At 39.0% G+C, this 26,465-nt stretch overlaps 1 protein-coding gene across 1 annotated transcript in view; it reads right to left on the reverse strand.

Annotated features, from left to right (window-relative positions):
* PHAF1 (phagosome assembly factor 1) overlaps positions 1–26,465 on the reverse strand; it is a 1,784,739-nt gene that overhangs the window by 281,951 nt on the left and 1,476,323 nt on the right. The window contains exon 13 of the mRNA XM_044081838.1: positions 17,398–17,441. Coding sequence (XP_043937773.1) covers positions 17,398–17,441 — 44 coding nt within the window. The remainder of the gene's footprint in view (positions 1–17,397; positions 17,442–26,465) is intronic.

The following is a 26,465-nucleotide window of genomic DNA, read 5'->3' on the forward strand; positions in this document are numbered from 1 at the left end:
AATATTTACTCTGTGTGCTCCTTCTACTACAATATAAGCAATAAAAAAGTCTAGTCCATGTGCTGATACATTTTTTTCATAAAGTACTTAGTGTTCTTTCCTTTAAATTTATTCTGGTACTGCTGTAAACCTCAGGTTCTCTATGCATGATGTATCCTTGAGGTTGGTCAGTTTCTGTGCCATTTTCTTCATATTTTAGTTCTTCTACCACATTTATTTCCTTCTTTTCAACAGTTTATCAGCTATTTCATCTGAACTGCTGATTAAATCATCTTCTAATTCTGTTATCTGTCAATTTATCATCTCCCTTAAAGACAAGTGCTCTCGTATACAACTAAACAAGAAACTAAGAGGTTTAATTAAGTCCAACAAGGTAAAATATGTGGTCAGGATAGCATTTTGGGCTAAGAACAATCACAAAGCTTTCTTCAGCTATGTTCAGAACCTTAAGTGAAAAACCAAGCTGGCAGGTATATCCAAAACCACTTGTCTTTTATTAGCTAAAATAAAAAGAGATGAGAGATTTCACAATTCCGTTCATACAAACTTTTTCAGAATCTAAACATAACAGATACATCACTTTCATTTTAAAGTAAAACCATTTGCAATCACGTGTTATGCTTAGCATGTAAACACCAAATAAAAAATAAAGTGAAAAAACAAACAAAAGGAAACCCCCTAGTAACTAACCCAAGAATACTGATCTAGCATTGTTACTTGAAAAAACTTTTTCTACATACATTTTCAAAATATATTTACTATTAAAAATGTCATAAAGCATATTAAAGTATAAATTATTTATAAAAATATATGATTTGACCAAATGAAGTTCTGGTGTATGAATAAATAAAAATATTTAAAAAATAATCATAACAACAACATTAATAATGCTGTTTTAATTTAAGTTCAATTTATTTTAAAAAGAATTAAATCATAACTTAGCTGACCATAATTTTAATACACTTGAAATTGAGACATGGTTGTTATGACCTGGATCATTCATGGCATTTAACTGGAGATGCCATATAAATTCTTGAGATTCCAATCTATCCTCCCAAGAGCACCCCTTCCCTCAGGGTTATGGTCAATTTTCTCCAAAATAAAAACCTTTTAAATTTTTTAGACACCAAAGGACATCTATATAAAGCATTTTTAACAGTCTTACATTTTAACAATGTTTATAAATTAATTTTTTTAGTTGTGTTTCTGTTTTTTGACATAAAAACTTTTGCACAATAATAAAGAAGCTAAGCAAACCACTCCACTAGTGCGATTAAAATAGACATAACAGCCTATAATGATGTTATAACCTTGTACAGTTGTGTTAGGTCCACCACCAATGTATTTATAAAAATTACAGCACTCACATTCCTAATAGTATTAGAATGTCCTTTCTTTACCTCTGTTTCAAAAAACTCCTTTAACTTCTTTTCTCCATTATATACAATATTAATTTTTCTTCTAATTTCTTTTTGTACTTAGCATTGAAAACCAATTACCAATTATTGTTTAATATATTCCTGATTTCATACACATCTTTAGAAAAGGGGAATATCATCCCAACTTTATCATGGCTATCTTGTATAGAGACACTGTTTTCATGAACACTTACCTCACCACTCCACAAAATAGTTGGGAACCTCTTATCTCTAAACATTTTCACCTCTCCTATTACTTTCTGGAGAAGGTACAAAGGATAACTCTTTCCTTAACCATTTCAAGTAATATGTTAGCTCCATTATTAAAAACAGTACTAACTATAAATACGCTAGATAAATAGACTATGTGTCCCTTAACAATTTTCTTTTTATAGTAATATGGGTGACAGCTTGCAAAATACAAATATGTATTAGAAAACGTGTGCTTTCTGAAAATTGTAGATTCAAACTTGTTTTTCTCATTTTTAAAAATGGAAATGTCAAGGTAATTATTAGTAAAATCTTCTGAGTAAATTTTAAAAATTATGTGGTTTTAGAAATGTAATTCATAAACATTTTGAATTCTTTTTCATCCTCCTTCCAAAGTACAAATATATCACCCAAAAACCTTTCATGAAACAATCTATATATTCTGAATGTAAAATAAATTTCTCTTCCCATGCTAAAAGGATAAGATTAGCAAAAATGGGCTTGCATGCAGCGCTCATAGATACTCCCATCACTTGATCATCTTCAAAGAAGAAATAGTTAAATTTTAAAACAATCTGCATAAAATTACTGAGTGTCAAAATATCCTTATTAGTTACAATATCCACTCTATTTACAAGCTCAGTAAACCATTACATACCTTACTCATGAGGAAAAAACATATATAAATCAGTTGCAACAAACATATAACCTTGGTCATATGGTACATCATGCAAACTCTTCAAGAAATACCAAAAATCCTTTAGAATACACTTTCTCACAATATTCTTAAGTTTCTCAGCAATGTAAACTGAAATGGTTCTGTCACAATGGGTCTCATAGGGTGCATCAACAGCATTCTTATAAGTTTTGGGTATCCCAAAACAAAGGTGGGAATATAAGGATTTTTAACAAATAAAACTGTATTTCTCCTTATTAACAGTGTCCTGCATTGAAATATCAAACAAAATATTATCTATTTTACCACAGGCTATATAACCCTCATTCTTATACACATTTCTATAAAGTGAATCTTTATACAACATTGAGTGCATCTTAAACATGTAATCAATGGAATTCAAAATAACCACACCCATGCCCATTGTCAGGCTTCATAATTCTAATGTTTTATCTGTAGATAATTCTTTTAAAAGACTTCTTTCACTTGAACTTAAACTGTAAAAAAAATATTTTTATAAACTTTTTTTGTTACTCACCAGTTTCTCCAAATCATCCTCAAAAGCCCTCTCAAAAACCTGAAGAGGATGCAAGGCGAATTTTAAACACTTTCACATTTGAGGTTTGGTTATACACTGCTATAACTCACTTCTTCAGACCCTAACAATTATTTCAAAATTAAATTTTCTACAAAACAACTTTATTAAAAGTTTTGAAATGTCCCTTTTAAAAGTTGGGACAAAAAGTAAAACCTTTTTTAAAGAACTGAAAATAATCCTTCTGTAGTTCAGTTTGCAGTCAAATAAGTTTTGAGTGTCAACTGTATCATAACAAGAAACAGTAATTAATTGATGTTCTTCCTCGAACCCCTTCTTCCCCTCTGTTGATATCTGTGTGAATAAAGTCATTTTGATTCTGATAATTCCTCTGTTGCTGGCATACATTTTTGGACCTGTGAGGGGATTATGCTGGGGTAAAAAAGATGGATCACGATTGTCTTGTGTAGTCTGTGTGACTGGTTCTTGTACCAACATGTACTTTTCATGCAAAACCATATAATCCATAACATTATTATAATTACTATAATTATTTTTCTGCTGATCAATTACAGAAGGTGTTGGATATGTTTTCCCTACCCACTATTTCCCTATAACTAGCTCTACCTTCCTTCTTGCCACTTTACCTTTTTGCTATCCCTTACCCTTCTGTTCATGCCCTAAGCTTACTCTTGGTGTGGAAACTCTTTAATATATATAAAAGACACACTTATGCCTCTTTTATTTTGACGTTCTGTATTCTATCTGCAATCTGAACTGTACCTGCCTACTGCACTGCAAAGTATTTCTGTCCTCTCTGTAATTTTGTCCACTACCTGCCTTCAGCACTGTGATGTATTTCTGTCCTCTTTGATTTTTCCAGCCCAACTTCTAATACTCTCTGTAAATATAAAGGTTTTATTTTCCTGTTATCCCAGACCTATTTCTTCCCAGTCTATAGTATAATATTAGTCCTATTTTTAGTATTGTACTCAAATTTTTAAAATGAGAGGTACTTAGACCTCTATGATAATTTATGTATTAACCTGTAACAACATTGTTTGTAAAAATGTTTTATTTTGTTGTTTTTTTTTTCTGCACGGAGCTTATCTCCCCGGGCCTCTGCTGAAAATGGATATGTATCCAGTTGGACTAGCCCGGTCAACAAATGTAAAATAAAATAAATTATAGTCATTAAAATCTCTCAAGAGCTTTTTTATTTTTCTTACTCTGATTTAAACGTACATTTTTTTCTCTACTGTATTAAAAGGTTTACTGTATTTGGTTTTATATGAGGGAAAATAAAATGTGACGCATTACTTTCATTAGGTATCCTAATTTCCTTATCTAGTGTTGATAGCCACATTCTTTACCTTTGATTAACAACTCCATTAACTCACGGGCATGTCTCAAAAATTTCTAGACGTTCAGAGTGCAGAACAGAATTAAGTTCCAAACTCAATGGAAATTTCTAAAGACTGAGGTCTTTGGGTACTCACTTTACCCACCATTTTCTAAGACAGGAAATATCAATTTGTATATTTCAATATTTCAATAGTAAAATAGTAAAATAGTAAAAGTAAAAGCTGTTTAGATAACCTATCACTCACCCTAAATGGGGAATCATTCAATTTAAAATCTACCAATGACATCTAATTGTGGAGGTTAGAAGGCACCATTAATGTATTACTGTGTAAATTGTTCTTAACTACTTCAACATCTGTGGATGTACTCTGTCCGTTCTTACCCAAGGAAGATGTCAAGGACAAGTGACCTTTGCCTCCACCAATAATTTTAACAAATCTGTTGTAAAAGTAAAGTCAAATTGTAGGGTGTTCTACTATTCACTGGATTTACTGATATCAACTCTTGTGATATGTTAAAGGAATACTAGGGTGAAACACCATGGAAGAAAGAATCCCTAGCCAAACCTCTAACCAAAATACAAATTAATTCCAAGTGAAGTAATTTGTATTTTATATTCAAAACCATAAAGACAACACACAGCAATGTGCTGAACTGATGTTAAATGGTACTGCCTTCACCAATCACTGTGACATAGTAAATTTAGTGGCTGATAAATTTAGCTCAAACTTTACCCCCCCCCCCCAAAAAAAAAAAAAAAGAAATTTAGCTCAAACTTTACCTCCCACTCCCCCAGCTCCACCAGGTGAAAACTCCACCAACATACTCCCCCAAATATTAGCAGGTATCAGGTGCTAGCAGCACTCGCTGAAGTCAAGAACACTGCCTCCATGAGTCGTGTCATGATCCCCGGTTGCCTCCTGAACAGTCTAACACATGACTTATCAGGTCCACTTGCACTCTTCAGCTACAGATCCATCAGTCTAATATGCAACGCCTTGGAAATAATTATCATGGAAATGATAAACAAGGACATTGGCAACCTATAGACATTTGACCCATCCCAGTTTGGCTTTAAGTGACGGTCATGCCTACTTAACCAGGTTAGCTTCTTTCAGAGGGTCGCCAAGGCATTTGATACAATACTCCACTGAGGCATTGCTGACAAGCTCTCTGAGCTAGGTATTAATCACTACATAACTTGCTGGATTGCCAGCTGGCTCACAAGCAGGATCTAAGAAGTCAAGATCAGTGAGCTCACCTCCATTAAGAGATCGGTCAACAATGGTCTACCCCAGGACACTGTCTTAGGACAACTCCTGTTTGACATCTACTTCTTGGAAGTCAAGTTTAACGTTCAAGACCTCTGTCTCACCAAGTCTGCAGCTGACTGTAAAACTGGAACTATTAGACATTCCCCCCAAGACACCAACATCTTGCAAGAGTGTTTAACATAGATAATGACTGGCACTAAAGCCATGGCCTAACAGTGATTAACAATGCATGACAATGTCCTTAGGGAAACTGTCAACCAGAGTTAATTATTCCATATAAAAAACATCCCTAAGAGTTGTCCCAATAGTAAAGGATCTGGGAACATATGTACACAACAATTTGGCCTTTGATCAACATGTAGAAAATATAATAAGAAAAGCATTCTTTGTAATCCAAATTATACAAAAGGGTATGACATTCATGAATAAAGAAGTTACAGTACCACTCTACTCAGCCCTTATCAGACCTGTCATTAGAAATAATCCCCCCCTTGGCATGCATCTAACCAGACAACTGTAGCACCTGGAGTGCCCATAAAGGTTTATCACCAGGAGATTTCTTGGCATGAATAGCCTGGTGTCGGATCTAACTTTTTTGAGATTTTCGCAGGAGGCTTGGAGGATATAGCCAATGTGGTAGAACAGTCCTGGGACCTCTTCTTAGGGTCTTTATCCTTTGGGCGAATTCAGGCTTCCTCTTTTCAGACCTCTTGGAAAGGGTTTGAGCCCCAATAGCTAGAGAAGAAGAAGAGGGAAGAAGGCCTTTCAGCACTAACTTATTTTTCCACTCACTAAGAATCCTGGAACTGAAATCAGCACAAATAGAGTAGTACATTCCTTGTGGGCACGCAAATTGGGAATCTTATGCCCACAGGAAGTGCATTTTTTAAAATCAGTCTGTTTATCTGCCATGATAAACAAATAAAACAGAGAAGGAGGAGGCTTAAAATCAGCTACAGCAAAAGATTTTTTGTACTATACTACAGGACAAATGCACCAACAATGGTACCAAGAAATAACCCCTAAAGGGTAGGAAAGAAGATATTATAGGTAAAGAAGCAAAAGTATCAATAATGGTAGTTTGTCATGTACCCAGAAATGTCTGATGGATAGAACTCAAAAATGATTCACAAGTAAGGGAAACAGTGTGAAAGAAAGTTATACAAGATTTAAAAGAAGTAAACTTACAACTGTATAATACCAAAAATTCACCCAAAAGTTTGACTGAAGGAGGTCTGAGTCAGACCAATGTGGCGGCGAACGAGATCTGAGATATGTTACGTTGGTGGGGCATTATGGGTAAGGGAGAGCTTGAGAGTTGGATCCATGAATTTAGTCAAAGTGGCCATAATGAATCAGATATCCATCAGTTGAGGAACGAATGAAAATGACATCATCAGATATAGGTGGATTTAGAATGCCAAACAGAGAGAAAATTTCAGAGACATTGAGCTAACAAAGTTTGGGGGAAAAATAAGCAGTCCAATATGTACAGCAGTGACAAGTGAAGGAACTGACTGGCTAGACAAACAAATTGTGCACTAAAAAACAACAAAACGCCAGTTAAAGTTGAGAATTATGGAACACATGGGTGATGTTAGAAACGGTAGAATTGAAAATCCTGTTTCTGAACATATTAATGCATCACATAATGGAAGTTTGGAATCTTTCTTTTTCTGTGCTTTGGCTAGACCTGACAGTTACAATGCTGGGAATTTTCTATGTAAGCTTTAAAAATTGGAAAGTATGTTTATCCTTAATTTTGGTACTTTGAAACCAAAGGGTTTAAATTTAGAAAATAATCTGACTATTATGCAGTATTAGATAAATTAAGTTATGTACTGTACACTTTATTGCTTGTTGTAATTTTAAGCAATAATAGAATATATCTTAAAACATTATTCATTGCTCGTGTCTTACAAATCTTCTGCTTGGTCCCTTTAATTCTGTTTAACTGGATATATTGCATGTTTATCCAATTAATTCATTAAGTGGATTTAATTAAATTTGTATAAAATGGTGCATGTGTTTTGGTAAGGGTTATTCCTTTGAAGGCTGTGGAAGCCGAGGTACCAGAATAAACCCGTTTTGCATCTTGGTCCGGCTCTCCTGTTGGTTTTTTGTGCATTTTTGAACTTTTGAGTTGTGCTAAACAAATTGTGCACACAAGGTTGGTACATTTTGGAAATGCTGACAGACCAAGACACAATATAAAATGCCATAGTTACAAACTGAAAGAATGGATTGTAAAGACTGCAGCACTCAGGGAGGGTTTTGTGATGGGTGACTGCAGAATTAAAACAGTAGATGATTTTGCATCACAGATTTATTTGAATTGAAAAGGTTTGCTTATAGTAGCCTGGCATTTAATTCTTGGAGAAGCAGCATTGCTAACATATCTTGCAATGCTCAAAATTACCTTGAAAGGAAATCTGTTGTGTGCTAAAAATGAGCAAAAGTGATTAACATAAACAAAGAAGTGGTAAGGGGGAAAAAACTGCTAGTGGCTGGAGGGAAATTGGGATTCCTTGCTAACATAGTAATGTTTTAAATGCTTCAAATGATATAGCAAAATAAATGCCTATTGATTTTATGGACCTTGAGCAAGGGGAGGGGATGAGGCCTGATAGCACTCGAAGAAAGGGTAAATAGACCAGAACAAGAAGAAGGCCAACAAATGACACAGGCTGTCAACCAGAGCAAGCACACAACTAAGCTTTACATAAGGTGGCAGGGTCATGGGGAAGATCATAGATATACTGATAACTGTGACCCCACAAAAGACCTGTATAGGAGTCTCTGTGGGAAATCATTCTGTAAGGCAGATATCTCCTTTGAAAGACAGGCATCAGCAGAGAGAAGGCTGGGGAGGACAATGGTGACCTGGGGACAAGGAGAAGGAAGGGCTAGAATGAAATGACATGAAGAGATGTGGCAGTAGAAGGGAGAGAACTGGCATTCTTCTAGATCTGCACAGGTCAGAGGTCTCACTGGTGTGTGAATAAAGAGAACACTAGATTGGAGCGGTAGTAGTGATGGCAAAAAAAAGACATGGTGGTTGACAAAGTGTTTTTGATGAAGGGAGTGGATGTAGAAAGGCGTACAGAAATGCTGCTCTTAATTACCTCTTTTTCTGATTTCATGTCTTTATGTTATACAATACAATGAGGGACTATGTGAATAAGAAGCAGATGGGACACCCTATCTTCACTGAGGAAATGCATGGAGTTGAAAGGCCTTTGAATAATACAGAGGTGGTGACTGCTGGAGCACCTATATTGAAAGAGTGGAAATTGAGTTTGGTGGGACTTAATGAACATATCAGATGATGAGGGATGCTGTAAACAAATGGCACAAATGGATATTGAGCAGAAATATTTTTAATGTGACAAACAAAAATTGTGTAGGTCTATGTCGGAGAGAAATGACGATGACAGGCATATGTGGAGCAATGTAATTGTTTCAGTCTTTTGACATACGTATGCTATTCTACTACTGAGAAATGACTGCATAGCTTACAAAAATAACACATTAGTGATGCCAACCCTAGTAGTGGTGTTTAGCACATTTATTTGAAAAGGGACAAAAAGTTGTTGTTGTTTGTCTTTCGGCTTTTTCCCAGTAAGGAGTCGCCACAGCAGAACTCCGGTCCTCTAATGATTGGCAGTAGATTTTTTTACGAAACGCCGAGGTGCCAGCTCAATACCCAACCTTCAACGAAGGCACACTCATTTATGTACGCATGTCTTTAAAATGCTACCCAACTGCGAGGAGTACATGCAGACTCCACACAGCAGGCACTCCCAAGCCAAGCCGAGAATCGAACGGGAGAACCTCTTGCTGTGAGGTAACAACTCTACCGCTGTACCACCGCGGAATGAAAAGGAACAAAAAGTATGATGTATAAACATTGCCTGCTGTAAGCAACATATCTAAAGTGTTTATAATAAGTACAGGCAGTTTCTATGAAGGTTTGACAATGTTCATGTTATCTAATGGGGAATGGAAGTATGGTAACAGAAATGTAAATGTAGAGAGTTTTACTTTATTAACACAATACTTTTTTTATCACTGCAGACTGTAGCATATTTTTGACTATGATGTGTGTATGAACGCAAGCATGAATGGGACACTTACAGCAATGTATGCAATCATGCAGAGTAACTGTAGCAGTTGGGTGAGGGGACTAACAATGTCACTATTAGCCAGTTTAGAGATATTAACAAAGGTGAGAATATTTTTTCAGACAAAATCAAGTTGACAGATGCTGAATCACAAAGTGAAAGGAGTTCAGAGCTTGTCAGCCATTAGCTTCAGTGGTAGAAATGATCTGTGCATTAACCTGCTATTGAAGAGGAGGAGTCTTGGTCAGAACTTTACCAACCCAAAGGACCTTGGGCCCAGTCTCTCAGGAGCAGGATGGCAGCAAAAGAAAGAGTGTTGATGAAGATGAAGAGGGAGTAGGGACAGTTTGTTTAAAGTTTTCTATGCATAAGACTGCTTCTGAATTCCTTTTATGGGCCCAATGCAGACATACCTGAGATTTTTCATAACTGGATAAAGAGTTTACAAGTGTTACAGAGAGAGTGAGACAGAGTAACTGCAAGTGATGACTTCAATGTGGTTCTGGACCCCAAAAGGGGTATGAAATTCAGAGCAGATGAATTTCACAGATACAGTCAAAAAACATGATCACACGGGAAGAAAGGTACAGTTGTGTACCTACCATAAATGTAGATGTTCGAGTATATTCACTGTTGCAGTCATTACACTTGGGTTATCCTGCTGGCAGGCTACACGCATTCGGCCTGAATTCCAAAGTCCTGGTCCGGTGTCAGTTACTGTCGCCTCTTCCCTGACGTCAGTGCGCCAGGGGTATAAAAGATGCAGCCGACGCCATTTTCTTCAGTTTTTCTTGCCCCAGATGTCAGGTGCCCCCAAAAGGTTAGGCTAAATAAATTTGCAAATAAAAAATTATGCACTAACATAAACATTACCTTCTTCTACAAGCAAATACACCACATAGGTTGTATAGAACAGAGAAGTATAGATAAGTCCCAGCAATGATAGGGGGATGGTGGGAGGGTAACCTGGACTGCAACAGTGAATACACTCGAACATCTACATTTACGGTAGGTACACAACTGTACTATGTTCATCTTGTTTCACTGTTGCAGTCATTACACTTGGGTTGAATTCCAAAGCTGAGGTTGGGCGGCTGGGTCTAAATAGGATTAGGAGTGGCTATGAGGCCCTGCAAAACTGCAGTGGCAAAACCTGCTCTGGATTTAGAGTAAAGAGGTAAGTGATAGTGCCTGGTAAAAGTGTGCACTGAACTCCAAGTTGCAGCTACCAAAATTTCCTTGGTTGGTACTCCTCTGAGAAAGGCTGCTGATGTGGCTGCTGCTCTGGTGGAATGAGGCCTAATATTCTTAGGCACTGATTTGCCATGTTGTGCATAGCAGAAACGAATGCAGTGTCCTATCCATTTTGAAATAGTTTGCTTTGAAATAGCCTTTCCTTATGATCCTGCAGCATATGCCACAAAAAGTTGCTCAGTTTTTCTGAAAGCTTTTGTTTTGTCCAAATAGAAGCGTAGCTGTCTGTGTATGTCCAAAGAGTGCAGAAGTCTCTCCCCTTTACTCTGGGGATTTGGATAAAAGGTTGGCAAATGAATGGTTTGGTTAAGAGCCACGCTGGATACTACCTTTGGCATAAATGTTGGATTTGTCCTGAGAGAAACCCTGTCTGGATGAAAAATGATAAAAGGTTCCACTGCCATTAATGCCTGTAACTCTGAGACTCTTCTTGCTGAAGTTATTGCTAGGAGCAGAGCAGTTTTCCATGATAAGAATTTTATCTCAGTTGCATTGGCTGCCTCAAAAGGAGGCAGTGTGAGCTTTTCCAAGACAAAGTTGACGTCCCATGTTGGAATAGGTGCTCTCCTTGGGGGTCTTATGTTTTTTGCCCCTCTGAGGTACTGTCTTAGTAGTGGATGAGAGAAAATAGGAGGTTCCTTATTGTAATGAGCTGAAATGGCAGAAGCATGGATCTTTATTGATGAGAAGGATAGGCCTTTGTCCAGCATCTCAGTTAGGTACTGCAAAATCTGAGGAATATTAGGAACAAGCGGTTCAAGTCCTTGTGCCTGGTTCCAAGCACAGAATCTCTTCCATTTTTCTGCATAAGATTTCCTGGTGCTGGGCCTCCTGGCTTCCAAAATTACATCCATAACTGCTTTAGAGAGAAATGTGTTCTTAGTGGCTATATTACTCGCCATGCAGCCAGATTTAAGGTTCTGAGTTGGCTGTGCAGGATCTGATTGTTTTGTTGGGTCAGCAGATGAGGGATTTGAGGTAAAGTCCAGGCTGGCCCTTGAGACAAGGTCTTTAGGATTGGGTACCAGTGCTGGCGTGGCCAGTCTGGGGCAATCAGAATCATTTTTGGTTTCTCTTGTCTGACTTTTAGGACTACCTTGGGCAGTAGAGGCAGTGGTGGATAGGCATAAACTGTTAGGCTTTTCCAGCTAAATGATGGAGCATCTGCCTTCCAGGCTTGTGAGTGATAGGTCCTTGTGCAGAATCTCTGTAGTTGGCAGTTGTAAGGGGAGGCAAACAGATCTATGTCTGGGCATCCCCATTTCTTTGTTATCATGCTGAAGACTTGTGGATCTAGTTTCCACTCGTGAGGGCCCATGAGGTTTCTGCTTAGTTCGTCTGCCAGAGTATTTTTCTTTCCTGCCTCTGGAGGGGGCATCACTCTGTGTGGACTGGAAAGATCCCTGAGTCTTTCGGAACCACATTTTTCCGCCTCTTTGCCCTTTGGGGTACGGTCTAGTCGGGGCAGAAAAATGGACCCCTATGGCAGACAGGGTCTTACCTTCTTGCTCACACCGAGTGAGAGTCTCCTTCACCTTGGGTCCAAACAGGGTGGCACCATCAAAGGGGGCATTGGCAAAGGAAGACTTGAAGGCTTCCGCAAAGGAGCACAGGCGCATCCAGGATTGTCTCCGCAGAGCAATCGCTGAGGTTGCAGCCCTACTCGAACCTTCGGCCGCATACGAAATGAGCCTCATGGACGAGTTAACTATCGAAGTGAGAGTGTTAAGCTGTGCTGTTACCTTTTCTGAGACAGCAGCATCTGTGTTACCCTGGAGAGTAATTTCCAGCTCCTTAAGGAGATCTCTCTGAAGACACGTAAAATGCGTGAGATAGTTCAGCGATTGCATGGAGAAAGTCGCTGAACTGAAAACGCGCTTTCCATACCTGTCCATTGTCCTGGAATCTCTGCTAGGAGGATGGACAGAGGAAAATGCCTCGGACATTTCCTTCTTCGTGGCTGCCGCCACCACCATAGCATCAACTGGGACTCCCTTAGTGAGATAAGCCTTGTCCTGTGGGGCAGTAATATATTTATTCAGCCTCCACTGTGTCCGGACTCTCCCACGCCCTTCGAGCTATTAGGTCCATCAACTCATCGAAGGGCGGAGTCACCCAGGAGGTAGAAGGTTGAGCCCCAAAAGCCTTCAGCAACACCGATTCATCCTCAGTGGGGGCAAGTGACTGCCAATCACCCCTCTGCTTTAAGATCTCCAGGATGTCAGCAAATGAGACATCCTCAGAGGGGGACTGTGGGGATCCCTCCAACTCATCCAAATCGGTGTCCGATGTCAATGATTCCTGTGGGGAATCAATGTGCCTCCTCTTGCACAATTTCTTCCTCGGAACTTCATCAGAGGGGGCATCTGGTGAAGCTTCCGAGGAACAGGGGACACCCTCCCGGGCTGGCTGAGGCATTGGGTCTCTACGCTTGGCCGGGATCCCGGGTGCAGAAACAGAATGTGGTCCCTTGGGGGAAGGAGAAGACGACTCCGATGAAGTAAATGTCTGTTCAGACAGGACCTTCCTCATGACGTCGAAGGCACCGGAGCCCCGGGCCGAGGACTCCACCGGATCCGAAGAGCATGGCAGCTTCCCCGAAACCGGGACTACGGGCTCTGACCCAGAGGACGGAGCTGAGTTAATCTATGCCGAGGCTCCGAGGGGAAGAGTCAGAACCGAAAGTTCGGTTTGACTCTCTGCCCCGGAACCGAGGAGAAACCGTCGGCTCCGGGACTCCTCTATGGGCTCCGAGGGAGTCGAGGTCAATGGTGCCGACCGCACTAAGGAAGGCTTCGGCACCGAGGGATAAACAATCATCGGTTCCTCATCTCCTGGCTCCGAGGACTCGATGGGTCTCGGAGAAGGATCTGCAGGAGACACAGGGAGGGCTTCAAGTTTCGATACCAACTGGGACGAAACCGCAATGAGCTTGGATAGAGCTGTGTTCTCCATAAGTTTCTGCAACACTCGATCCACGTTGGTGTCAGATAACGGCCTGGAAGAGAGGGTCGAAGGGGCCGAAGATGGAGGCACCTCTGACACCGGCTCCAAGACCTGGGCCTCGATCAGAGACAACCGTTCGATGCTCGGCCCCGAGGTCTGTGGAGCCGGCGACCGAATCTTAGCAGAGGTGCTCAGAGCCGATGACTTGGGCTCAGATACTTTAGAAGACTTCGACGCCTGATCAGCCTTCTTGAAAGTCTGGCTTTACCAAACCCCTCTCGATTAACTTCCTGCGCCTTTCCATCATGACCCTTCCACTGAAGGAATGACAGATATAACAGTCTTCCTGCAGATGGAGAGGGCCAAGACAGTAGACGCAGGAAGTATGATTGTCGGTGATGGACATCTACTGTCCACACTGACATCTCTTGAACCCAGACTTGGCCTTATCTGCCATGTCCAAAACAAGTAACTAATCTTGTAACAAGAACTTGTAATAAGCACTAACAATCCTAAATATATAGAAACACTGCACACTCGACGCGATCTGTTGCAGCGGCAAACTAGATCTGAGGGATAACACCAGAGCATCATGGGATATGGACTGTGCCTCGAGCTTCTCTGAGATGCAGAGCTTATGATGCGGCCGACTCGGAGCCGAGGATCGGCTCTGAACCGTGTGTAAGAACAAACGGCGAGATCAAACAATTTCACATTATTGGGCAATCGCTTAGAGGTGTGGAAAATAAAACTGCCATGGGTTGCCTGGAAAAAGGGCTGGAAATGGAAGACAATAAGCAAGGTAGAGGTGATACTGACAAGATGATCCCAAACTAAGGGGACAGTAAAAGTAAAGATCTATGGGGAAGCTGCCCAAAGGAGCTGGAGGACTGGCTGGAAGTTTGGGAAGAAAAGGACATTAGGAGAGTTACAGAAAAGGGATGAACAGCTAAATTAATGGATATTTTCTTGTTCTTACTTTCTCTTTTTTTCTAAAAAGTAATCATTTTTGTTTTTTTATACTGAAATAGGAATATTTTACAGCCCTGTATATTTAGAAATGGCTAGATCCAGAGGATAGTCAATGAAAATGTGCATCTGACTGCAAATGCGTGTTATTTCTATGCCTGCGAGTGAGAGAGAAAGTGCGTCTGTGTGTGCCCACCAATTCCAGAACCCATCATTTGGCAATGTAGTATGTAATCAACCAGAGCAGTGACATTCTGCTTTGCATTTTAACAGACATAGAACAGCTGTGAAATGCCTAAACTGTAGTTCTTAAGTGCAGTAGTGACATGATGGGAAGCATTATTGAAGCTGTGGCACTTTACACTGCATCTTACAGTGCCAAAAAAGTAGTGCACACAGACACACACAAAAAATGAATTTTACTTGTGCATTGCTCGGCAACAACTAAACTGCTAGGCTACCTGCATTTTTTAAAGGGTGGACTCTTGACAGAATTTTGACAGCCAAAATAGCTATCAAACTGTGGCATTTGACAAGTTTTGGCTGCTGTTACCAGCACTCAAACTGTAGTAGTTTAGTCTGTTAAATTTATGGACAGAATCACATCATATAAGTTTTACAGTGGCATAATTTAACTTTGTAAGACTTCGATGTTGTCCAGTCTTGTTTTCTGTTGCGCTTTATAAAGAATTAATGTCCCAGTATTTCTTAAGTTTCAGTAGTCATGTTTCAGGATTTACAAAGGCTGTGTGATAAATATGTTAAGCTAGAACACACACACACACACATATATATAAGTAATCTTTAATTGCATACATTTTCTTTCTTAACAAACAAGTATGAATAAAGCATTCGTTACAAAGTAAGGAAAACATGTTTCCTATAAAAAAGGATTTCCACAAACCAGTGAGACTTCAAGGTGACAGGGTAAAAGACGAAGAGGAGGAAGGGTGTCACAATAGAGATGAATGGCCTCCCTGGGCATTGAAACACTGTCACAAATCCCACACCAAAATGAGAATAGGAAGAAGACAGTGTCTGAGACCCTGCACTAAACCTTCTTATTGCATACAGCTTGTTCCCATGGTGTAATCTGGCTGATAGCACAAGGTTCAACAACAACCAGGAAAGAGCTCATCTAATATGCATCCAAATGTAAGAGTGTAAAATAGGTATTAACAACTAAGTTTCTGTTATGAACATCCAAGCCTGGAAAGCAAATCTTGAGGAAGCCTAGTGATGGCTCACTGATTACAAAGTGAGGTGTAAAAACTATGAATTAAAGTTAGAAGCCACTATTTTACCAACTGCTGTGAACAGAGTGCGCCCTTAATATTAACATTTAGATCAATCTATAGGAAACAAATCAAGTGCTAATGTGCCCCCTGATTATCATGATTACTTGTTGTGTTCTCTGTTTGCTGGAATACAGCTTACTGTGATGTAAATCGGTAGTTAGGACAGCCTCCTCCCACCTTCAAGGCCGGGTGCTGACAGAATATGTGTAACCAAGTCCTGATCCACAGAATTACTTGTGTTTCTTCGGTTAGCAGTTAGATATGGGGATGAACAGAGGGCTGCACTAGAACAGATGGACAGCGTTGATGGGGTATATACATTTGTGTAATTAAGTAGCTAGCTAAGAAGCAGAGGAAACCAAACACCACTCCTTCCCCTTCCCTCTGAAGTACATCATCAGAAAAGATCATGCTGACAGATGCAAGGAAGGTGCAGTCCTCCACATCAGAGGATGTGAAAATAGGCCCCCCCCATCACACACAAACTATAAGTCATGCGTTTTGTTTTGTTTTTTTGCTACAAAGAAGAAAGTCAGACAGTAGTCTGCTGACTGTAATGTGTTAAATAAAAAAAAATTAATAAAACCACAAACCAGTCAGGGAGATACAAAACTGAAACTAATAAAACCGCCGACTGCCAGAAGCACAGGTGAATCAAAATCAATCAAAAATATATATTTTATGAAGCGTTTTTGTCCTGTTTTGAATCATCAGAATAAATCAAACACCAAGAAAAAGAGAACTTAAAGAGATTAATACCATCATATGATCACTAAACCCACCATTCAGTAAAACAAATCATTCTTATCCACATTATTAGTAAGTCACACTCCTAAATATATTAATAATTCATAAAGTTTTTAAAAAAACATATATAATCATAAATAAGACAAAATTGTAAAATACAATTACAGCATTATAGTCTTGTGGATCCCGACTTTAAAACACTATTAACAGAAACTGTTTCATTTCATCTGGGAAACAAAGCTGCCTTTAGCAATAACTGCCAATGTAATTCCCTATATTCAAGAGTAGCTAGTCAGTCACCTCCAGTCACTGGGGGTATAACCTTTTCCAAAATAAAAAAGACAAATTTATTAAAGGTAGGACAGAGTGTGAAATGCATATACATTGCATTATTATTGACCCCCCCCTACATAAACTGTACAAATGCTCACAAATGTATTTGTATACTGTACCCAACACTGTACCCTCCATCACACCCAGAACTGGTTCTCTGCCTCACACACCATTTGTCAGTATAGATTCTAGTTCCTTGTGTTAATAAATGAGAAAACATGGACATCAGGAAAAAAAAAAAGTCTTACCTTGCTATAGGTTGTACAGTATTCAATCTGGGTGTCAGCACCTTCTACAAATAAAAAATAAAAAAAAAAACATACAAGAACAGAGAGTATTATTAGGTTCCCACTCATATACAGAATATACTACACTGAAAAATAATACAATGCAAAGTATGAATGGCAATGTACCACACAGCTAGTTTTATGAAATCACTAAATATCACAGGAACAACTTTAAATTATATAAAAATACACACTACAAAATATATAACAGCAGGTACTCACAATAACATATATTTGAGAGAGGTTCTTACCATTACAGCAGATGACAGCACTTGTAATTCATTAGTTTTGGTACTAACATCTTAAAGGATAATTCATCGAATCACAATTCTCCAAATTCTCTGACACTACAAAACAACCTGATAGAAGGCCTATGACTGGTTAACTGGGTTGTCTCCTTCACTGTCCCTGTAGAGGGTGAGTGCTAATCTACTATGTTTTTGAAAGTCCTTTCAGAAAAATAACAAGAACTCATGACAAATCTTATGCAACATGACAGAACAAGAACATCTGGAAATATTGGACTTTTTTGACATTTCTAATGTCTGGAAGAACACAAAGAAGAGGGGAAGAGTTAACTGTAAGACAAAATTTTGTTCTTAAGTGGTATTGTTATAACACAATATTATCTGCATGCTATAAAGTTTTCTCAGTTATTTTCAAGTGTACTGGGGATACAAAAGTAAACAGGTGCCCCTGTTATTTATTTATTTGACATTTGTCTACCAGGATAGTCTGACTGGGTCAGAAAGAACCCATTTTCAGTGGAGGCCCAGGGAGAAAAGCTCCAATTACAATACAGATAAGATAAAAGTTACACGAGTTACAAGTAAACAGGTGCATTGTTATGAAGCAGATGGTAACTAAACTTTTATATTAGCAAGAAAACACAATATTACAAGATATACAAATAAATAATACAAAGTGATTAAGTACAGATGGAGAAAGACTGAAAGGCAAATTCAGTCTTGTCTAATCTGTAGAAGATATGCCTGGATCAGAGCAAGGGAAGAGCCAGGAACTGATTATGTGTTGTTTCAGTAAAGATTTAAAGACTAGTAGTTCTCACAGTAAGTGGAAGCAAGTTCCACATTTTTGCAACATAGTGGGGTAGAGGCTTTGTCCAGCTGTCTTAGAGGCTTTGGATATAGAGAGAAGCTCTTTATCTGTAGACCCAAGTGTTCTGTTTGGGTTGTAAGGCTTAATGCTGGGCAGGCTAGGGGGTTGTAGATCATGTTGTGGAGTGTTAGTGGTTGGGTATATAGCAGGTAGATGGGGAATTCTAGCCAGTTTAGTTTTTTTTGTGACAGACAGTGGTGGGTTCTAGTTTTTGAGTTGGTGGCAAACTTGGCCACTTTACTATAGCACTGTTCCATTCTGGATCTAGATAAGCTCCATAAGTTGGTAAATATTGGTGCACCATAAAGCAGGGAGGGTAGAAGGAAAGTTTTGGCTAGGGAAGTTTTGGAAAAAGAGATTAGGGTGGGTTTGTTTCTGTACAGTGTGCCAAGTTTTTGGTGGGTTTTCTTTATGTTTTGTTGAATATGGAGATCACACCATAAGTGGTCATTTATGACTTCACCCAGTAACTTGTTGTGGTGGACAATTTCAATGGTAGTGTTATCAGTAGAAAGAATTTTGAGGTAGTTTAGATTAGTAGTACAGTTCTTTGGCTGAAAAAGAAGCAGGTTACTTTTTTGGGGTTGAGGAATAGTTGGCTGGATTCAACAGTAGAAATGATTGTTGAGTATTGGAGAGAAGCTGGGATAGTGTGCGAACGGTACAGATTATTGTGGAATCATCAGCATACTGGATGAGTGTTCCACTAGTAAGGGCAGCACATAGGTCATTAGTAAAAATATTACAAACTAGGAGTCCTAGGATGGATGCTTGTGGGACTACTGTGGGATTTGCTAGAAAGGGGGAGATATTTGACATATTGTTTTTGATTATGTAACTGTGGAACCAGTTTAGTGTAGGTGGGGTAACTCCTAGGTTATAGAGCTTGTTCAAAAGTAAAGAGAGTGTGACACTGTATGAAATGCCTTTGAGAGGTCAATAAATAGAGCAGATACATAGCAACCTGTGTCTTTAGCTCTGTTTACATAATCGGTGAAGGCTAGAAGGGCTGTAGTTGTGCTGTGGCCAGGATGAAAGTCATGTGCGTTTGTAAGGAGGTTTTTATGCTGTAAGTATTCCATTCATTGAAGATGAATACATTTTTCCAGTATTTTATAGACAGGAGAAAGTATGGCTGTGGGTCAAAAGTTTGTAAATTGAGTGGAGTTACCTCCTTTGAGAATAGGGATGATATGGGACTTTTTCCAGATGTTAAGTAGTTTGGATTCAGATATGGATTAATTAATCAAGATGCTGGCTGGTATGCTACAGAGTCAGTTGCTAATTTTAGGTATGCAGGAGGAAGGTTGTCAGCAGAGGCAGAACAGGGTTTGAGTTTGTGCAGTAATCTATTTATGAGGCTTGTAGGTATTGGCTGAACAGAGAAAGTGGGATGGTTCTCAGAAGGGGGTTCTGTGCAATGAGGGTAAGGAGGGTCTGGGCCCAGTGATCAGGGAGTATTAGGGGTAGTTAAAGTGGAAGAGAGGCAGGTATTGGTTGTTTTAGTGACAAGATCAGTTATAAATTTTATGACGTGGATATTGAAACCTTCAGCAATTTGAGAGGGACAGGCATTGAGTGAAACTGTGGTTTCCTTTTTAATTCTGGGTGGAGAAGAGTTGTGCTAGTGGACCCAATTTTTTTCTGGATTGGTTTTATGTTTCTGCTGTAAGTGACTATAGTATAGCTGTTTATCCCTGGTATTTTTTTTTTTGCTTGGTTACATAGTTGCTTGAAAGTAATTAGATCTTGTTCTTTTTTGCTTTGTTTCTATATGGTCCAGGCTGCATCCCCTTTTTTCATTAGGTTTTTACATTCCTTAGTTAGCCAGGGCATGGGATTGTTTTTGATTCTTTTGGTGCAGACTGGAGCTAAGGTATCTAGTTGTTTCAGGAAGCAGTTGTTAAAGCAGTGTACTGCTTTGTCTAGTGCAGTACCTTTACAGATAGCTAGTTTATTTTGCAAAATAGATAATTAATCCTATCTTTAGAGAACTTACTAAGATTACAAACTGTTTTTAGGGTGTGAGTTTTAGGAGGGTGAGGAGAGTTTACTCAAATGGCGAAAACTGGTAGGTTGTCACTAAGGGAGTTTGGATATGTACCAGCATTGGTAAGGTTAAATGGGTATTTTACCAGGATTCAGTGGGTAGACTTAGTAGGGCAGGAGATTAATTGATAAAAAACATATAGGTTGATGCGCTGTTAGTGGGAAGTTGCACTGTGATAGTTTGCCAGTCTACGTTGATGTCTCCTAAAATGATAGGTTCATGTTGAAATGTTTGGGTGGTCCAGGACAGTATGTCTTCTAGAATAGGGGTGTTATGACCTGGGGGATGTAGAGAACAATTATACAGATTTTCTTTTTATTATTAAGGTTTAGGATGGATATCAGCAATTCTGTTGAGGAAAAGTGGGGCATTATGTATAGTGTGATGTTAAGGTTGTCAGGACAGAGTACTGCTAAGCCTCCACCTTTCTTGTGGGTTCTATCAGACCTGAGTATGCTGTAGTTGGGAGGTAGGAGTTCAGTCAGGTATGTTAGGCTTTAGCCAGGTTTCAGTAAAGGCTAGTATGTCAGGTTTGTACTGACATATCAAGGCATGAAGGGGGATATTTTGTTGCCTAGGCTTCTGATGTTGACAGTCATAAAGTTTAATATTTTATGGGATGTTCTGTAGGTATGATTAGTGGTGGGGCCAGGGTTAGAGAGAATGTCCCCGCATTGTGATAGTTGACAGATTAGGTAGGAGTATATATTGTTCAGTTTTTTTTGGTGAGTGTAGATGTATGAGATGGGGTTCGCTACGTGCAGAGTCTAGGAGTTTAGAGATTAAGTAAGAGGGTAAGTTGTATAGAAAAAGTTGAGGGGAGATATTCTGGAAGCTGTAATGGTGTACTTGGTAGTTGGAAGAATACGTATCAATTGGAGCAACTATTTTTGGGGTAAGTTGTGGAAGTGATATTGTACGTTTTCCTTCTCTTCTCTTTCTCTTTGTTCAGTTTTAAGAAATGTAGGCATTGTAAAGTAAAAAAAAAGAAGAGGAGTCTGGTCAAAAGAGCTTGATACAAGTAAAACTGATGTAATTTTGCTCATTCTTACATAGGGGAATGACTAGATTAAGGCTAATGGCTTGATCTAGTAACATGTTTTAAGAGAAAGTAAATAAATAAAAAAGAACACTGAACATAATAAAACTTTCCTCTAGCAAATAAATAAATGCTTGTAGAAGCAACTCTGTAACTTGTTCTCTTGTCTCCATGGAGACAATCTAATAAAGAGCAATAAAAACAGAATACTTTTTTCTTTCACTGGCTAGGTGAGAACATTTTCTGAAAGCATTTTTGTGTTTTCCCATTCTGGGAGAGCAATAAAGATAAGACAAAACCAGACAGCACTTAGTAGAAAGCACAGGCTGTACCATGTGTCTTAGCATGGATAACGTTCCTTTTAGGTTAACCCAAGAATGTAAATATGGCTGTCAGTTTGGTACAACTGTTCCTAATAGGAGGGTAAAACTTCAGAATTTGAAGATATACATAGTTTTGTGTGTTAGTACTAAGTTAATAGGTTTTAGGGGTGTATTGGTGGTTATTTTTTTTGTTTGAGGGCTTTCAATATAACAAAAAAGTTATGTAAGATGGGACAAAGGCTCAAATGGATATGACAAGAAACAACTGTATAAAAGATCAATCTGCCAAACATTAGTGTATGCATGCAACACAAAAGCTGAAACTAGGTACTTAAGAAAAAAACTGTTACACATAAAAGGTGGGAATAACAACTTTTTAACACAATGACATGTTCTATATTATCTTTAAATATTAATGGTCTCACAGATGTATACAAAAAAAGAAAGAGTAGTGAACTAAACTGTAGAGTGTAAACAGCTGTGCTACGGGAAACACATTTGGAAAGAAATGAACATGTGAATATGATAAAGAAAGGTTTTCAGTGGAATACCTGGGACAAAGGAAAAGAGGAGTACTTGTATTAATTTCAAGACGAGTTCCAATAGTGATAAAACATGATAAAAAGATAATAATGGTAGACTTGTAGTAATAAGGGGCTAATGGAAAGAGAGAAGGATTACACTGGCATGTATTTATATTCCACCTACAACTGTGATAATGGAGCTTAAGAAAATTTGGGAAGAAATAATCAGCTTTCAGTAGGGAATATTAGTTATAGGTGGGAAATGGAATTTGAGCTACAGAAGTGATTGTGTGTCTGGGGGGGCCCAGTAGGGAAAATATAACAAAGGAGTGCAGATTTTTGAAGGAATTTATGAAAATATTTGCCAGGGAAGGTGTGAATTCAGTAGTAGAAGTTCGGAGTGAATTTACATATTATTCCCCAAGATACAAAAACTGGGCTAGGCTAGACAGAAAGTACAGTTGTGTACACTTACCATAAATGAAGATGTTAGAGTATATTCACTATTGCAGTCCTGACTGTTGGCATTTCCTGCCGTGAAAGCCCATGGCATGAAAAATTAATTTTTTTACGTTTTTGCAGAGGGGGTCTCTTCCACATATCCTTAGCTGCCATACCAGAATCCTTTTTAACCCATACTCATAAGTAATTCATTTTATCATGTCCCCATAAATATGGATATCGCTGAACCAATTTGTTTATGGGTACACAATTTACAGGTATTGCCTTTGTTTTAGCTTCATTAATTTTATATCCCAAAAAGACATGAAACTGCCTCAAAATGTTCCACAACATTAAAATGTGCTTTTCTGGTTTTATCAGGTATAAAATAATATCATCTGCAAAACAGACATCTTTTCTTGACTACCATAACAATTATATCCTTAAATTTCTACAGTCCCTTATTTTCTTTGCCAGTGGTTCTGAATATAATGCAAATAACAATGAGGAAAGAGGAGACCCCTGCCTGGTTCCTTTGTGCAAACAGAAATTATCAGAAAATGCACCCACTTTGATTTTCACCTCATATATCCGCCTAATCACCCTTACAGTTTTATTAGGGAATGCAAATGCTTCCATTGCCCTGATCTTAAACTCCTAGCTTACGCTGTCAAATGCTTTCCCTGCTTCAAGACCCACCAACAACAGTGGTATTTTCTTACATTCCTGCTTCCTTCTGGATCATCAGTGTTCTGTTAATGTTGTCGAGTATTTCCTTCCCCTCCACGAAATCACATCGATTGATATCTATAAATTTTGGCATTGTCTTGCCATTCTTTTAGCCATTACAGATATAAACACTTTATAATCATGGTTTAAGATTGAAATAGGTCTGTATGAAGCTGGATCTGATGGGTCTTTACCCTCTTTAGATATTATAGCCACCATCACTTTCTTCAAGGATGTTGGTGCTTCTCCTCCTCTTAAAATACTGTTAAACAAAACCTTCCAGATCTTTATAATTTTTCCCTCCTAGCTTCCAAACTTCCACAAGAATACCATCTATTCCTGGGGATTTGCTTGTGGATTGGTTGTACATCTCCATGTTTATCTCATCTCCTCCTATCCTGTTAGTAATTGAGCCTAATCTACCTTTAACTTTGGCATATTTAATTCTTCTATAAATTTTTCCATTTGTACCTTTTCTTTATTTCCATATTTCACTGCTTTACACACATTTTCATAAAATTCAAGAAATATTTCTAGTACCAAGATCTCGTTATCTATCTTGTTGCAGGCTCCATAAGCTTGGTGACAACACTTCCTACTTTCTGTTGCCTGAGTCGTCGTGCTAAAAGTTTTTGTGCTCTAGAGTTATTATCAAAACACAGTTGCTTAACAGCAGCCCTTCTAAACTCATTATTACTGAAGTAATCCCCTATTTCCTGTTTATCATTTTGCAATTGCTCTTCTTGTTCTGTAAGATTCTCCCTATTTTGCAATACTTTAACATTTATCAGTCCCTCTAAATAATTATTTTTTGTCTTAACCATATCTCTCTTTTATTTCCACCCTATTTTTAAACTCCACTTTAATTTTATCCCACTCCCTATCTATATTTTCAGAAGAAATTTCTATCTTCTCTAATAACTCCCAAATAATTTCCACTGCCCATTCCTTAAATTCCTCTCTTTTCAGCAGATAGTTAGGAAAGTGCCAAGGTCTCATTTTTACTTCATTACCCTGTGTTTATATTTTAGTTATTATTGACACATGATCTGAAATAGTTATTGGATGCATATCAATACTTTCAGCTAACTGCACATGTTCCTGTGAAATGCAAGATGTTCTTCGTATATCACTGTTGCAGTCCTGACTGTTGGGATTTCCTACTGTGAAAGCTGTCAGCCGGCCCGACTACCACAGAAAAATTGCTTTCACCTCCCAGGCTGGTGGACGTCCTTACATACATCAGTATGCTCAGGTATAAAGGGAGCCAGCCTGCATCATCACTTCAGTCTTTTCTTGCAGCTGGAGTCCGAAGTAGTACTCAAGTGCGTTGGTCAGTACACACCATTGAGAAGTTGCTGGAAAGATAAGAACCCCACTGGGGAACTCTTCTTTTTCACTTAACTCATGTCAGATACAGTAAATAATTGCCTCCGCTGTGGTAAACAAATCCCACACAGAGACTTCCATACTCTTTGCGTTAATTGCCTAGGCCCAGGCCACAATGTCCCTAATTGCCCTTTTTGTGCTAGGTTTAAAGACAGAACTATTAAGCATAGGGCCGAATTCTTAGCTCGTTTTCTAAGACAAGAGTCAGTTGAACTACATCCAATGGCATCTGCTGGTTGTCCTGATCATGAGGTGCATAAGCGCAAAAAAGAGAAGAAATTTAAGCCAAAGTTGTTGGTCGATAATCAGATAATCACTCCCCACCCGACTCTCCTGCTAAACTGATCATTGTGGAAGAGGGTGAGGCGCCTTCGCAGCCCCTTCAACATTTGAAACAGCAAACCAGGCCTCTGTCAGGACCCATTTAGAGTCCAAAATGCCTTCGGTTCCTTCCACTACTCACGTTTTCAACTCATCGGTTGGGTCCGAGGTTGGTCAGCAGGTCACGGCTTCCTGGGAGTGCTCATTAACCAACAACACATCGAGGCCGAGGCCTAGGCCTGTGCAGGTGTATTTTCACATGGAGTAAGGCACTAGGATGTCAGATGTACCTAGGCCTAAGGCCAAATCCACCCCAAAGAAAGGCAGTGTGGTAGCGCCTCTGCCTATGCCTACAGGCTGTTTCCAGGATCTCAACAGGATTTGATTAAGCTGGCTGAGGACTTAATTAACATCGTAAGGGCCAGACAGACCACAGGTGAAGCTACCCCAGGGAAAAGGAAAAGGGATGGCTATACTGATCTTGACCCTGAACCCTTCCTATCTGAGGAGGATTCAGAGTTGGAGGACTCTCTTACACATCCTTTGAGGAATCAGATTCTGAGGAGAAACTTCCCTCGATTTCACCTCTAGAGGATCAAATTTTTGGGGAGACTCTAAATGCTATAGGATAGCATTTTCAGTGGGAAGCACAAGATTGCTCCCAGGCCAAGAAGAGAGTTAGGAAAGTCTTGGACCTCACTCAGCACAAACCTTTAGCTATCCCTACCATTTTGGAAGTGCTACAGGATGTTTTTCAGGATGCTTCCATGAATCTTGACTCACTTCTCCCTGCCCTTAGGAAACTGGACAGGTTTTACAGGGTGCAAGACACCCACAAATATCTGTTTAAGAATCCTTCGGCTTATCCAGAACTTGTTACTCCTGGGCCTAAAGGGGCTAGGGCCAGTGTCTCCAAGAATCCCCTGTCCATGGACAAGGAGAGTAGAGCCCTAGATAGGTTTGGAAAGAAGGTATATATCTCTGCAACTCTGACTATGAGGGCCATCAACTGTCAATTTCATATGATCAAATATCAGCAAACCATCCTGGATCAACCCAAGCAAAACACTTCAACCACGGAAGATAAAAAAAAT

The sequence above is a fragment of the Protopterus annectens genome, chromosome 8.part1 (assembly GCF_019279795.1).
Source record: "Protopterus annectens isolate FY-2018-M chromosome 8.part1, PAN1.0, whole genome shotgun sequence".
Lineage (NCBI taxonomy): Eukaryota > Metazoa > Chordata > Ceratodontiformes > Protopteridae > Protopterus > Protopterus annectens.